General features: G+C 24.3%; 1 protein-coding gene across 1 annotated transcript; it reads right to left on the bottom strand.

Moving 5' to 3' along the window:
- Positions 1 to 9: 9 nt before the first annotated feature.
- Positions 10 to 1,126, bottom strand: LOC126909987 (uncharacterized; the record flags this gene model as incomplete). Its single annotated transcript, XM_050692390.1, has 3 exons — positions 10 to 478; positions 542 to 834; positions 895 to 1,126. Coding segments are annotated over 3 exons (994 nt in total), but the record flags the coding sequence as incomplete, so codon positions are not given.
- Between the last annotated feature and the right edge of the window lie 108 nt (positions 1,127 to 1,234).

Consider the following 1,234-nt stretch of genomic DNA (forward strand, 5'->3'; position numbering starts at 1 on the left):
GTATTTTGCTTCAGAAACATCATTTGGATAATCAATAGATTTTAAAACTTCCTTACAATTTATTTGAGATGATTTGAGTTTATCACTTATTAATGAACAAATTTGCCAATTTTCAAGTATTTTAGATAAATTGTTAAATATGTTAACTAACTTAGATTTTAATTGACTTAATTTAGTTTTTGGTTCTACAATATTACATTGAATTTCAGCTGATTTTGATTTATCTAATTCAATAAACAATCTAATCTCAGTTTCTAGACTCTCTAAACTATTATCTAATGAATTTATATCAATTAAATTTTGTAAATTTGATAATACAGATTGAATATCAGAGAAATGTTTCACGGAGAACAATAGATCAACTATGTCTTTTTCTACTTTATCAATTGTATCGTTTATACTTTTACTTAAATTTATTATAACAGATTGACATTGCTCAATTTTTTGTTCATGTTCTTCTTTAATCCTGATTTTTTCGCTAAAAAATTAAATTAAATTAAATTTTAATAGTTATATATTATAGTTACTATATTTTATTTACTTTAATTGGCTTATTTTTCCCTCACAATATCTGAAACAATCGTCAAAGGATAAGTCAGCAACTGTTGTATTACTTTGGTTAAGTAAGTTTTCAATTGAATTCCAATTGTTTCTCCATTGCTTTAATTCATTAACACTATCATTGACTTCTTCGAATATGTTGACAACTACTTGATTACTATCAATTTTAAACTCCAAATGATCCAATTGGGCTTTAATAGTTGTATTCCAATTAAAGAATTCATTAATTTTTTCTAACACCAGTTTTTTTTTGTGCAAAATATCTTGAAGATTCTGAAAAATAATTTTTACTCTACTAAAAGTATTTGACATAAAATAAAAACCAATACAAACTTTAAATTTAGCCGTTGTTTGGTCTAGTTGAATGACTTCATCAGGTTGAACTAAGTTTTTCGTAATAGTGAGTAAAACATCTTGATTTTCTATATGCTCCTCTATAAGCATGTGAAGTTTTTTTAATGTGTTTTCTATTGCATTACATTGAACAACATTACATGTACTTATTTTTGAATCCATTTCAGTCACCCATTCACAAAATGAATCAAGCTTATTACAGTTCTCTTTTCTGAAAATGAATTTAAGTTTTAATTTAAAATATTGGGTATCATCGTATTTGGAATATTCAAAAACTCATTTACATTATAAATTTATATAGATGATACTTACTTTGCTA

Source organism: Daktulosphaira vitifoliae, unplaced genomic scaffold (assembly GCF_025091365.1).
Source record: "Daktulosphaira vitifoliae isolate Bord-2020 unplaced genomic scaffold, ASM2509136v1 Scaffold_2804, whole genome shotgun sequence".
In the NCBI taxonomy this organism is placed as follows: Eukaryota; Metazoa; Arthropoda; class Insecta; order Hemiptera; family Phylloxeridae; genus Daktulosphaira; species Daktulosphaira vitifoliae.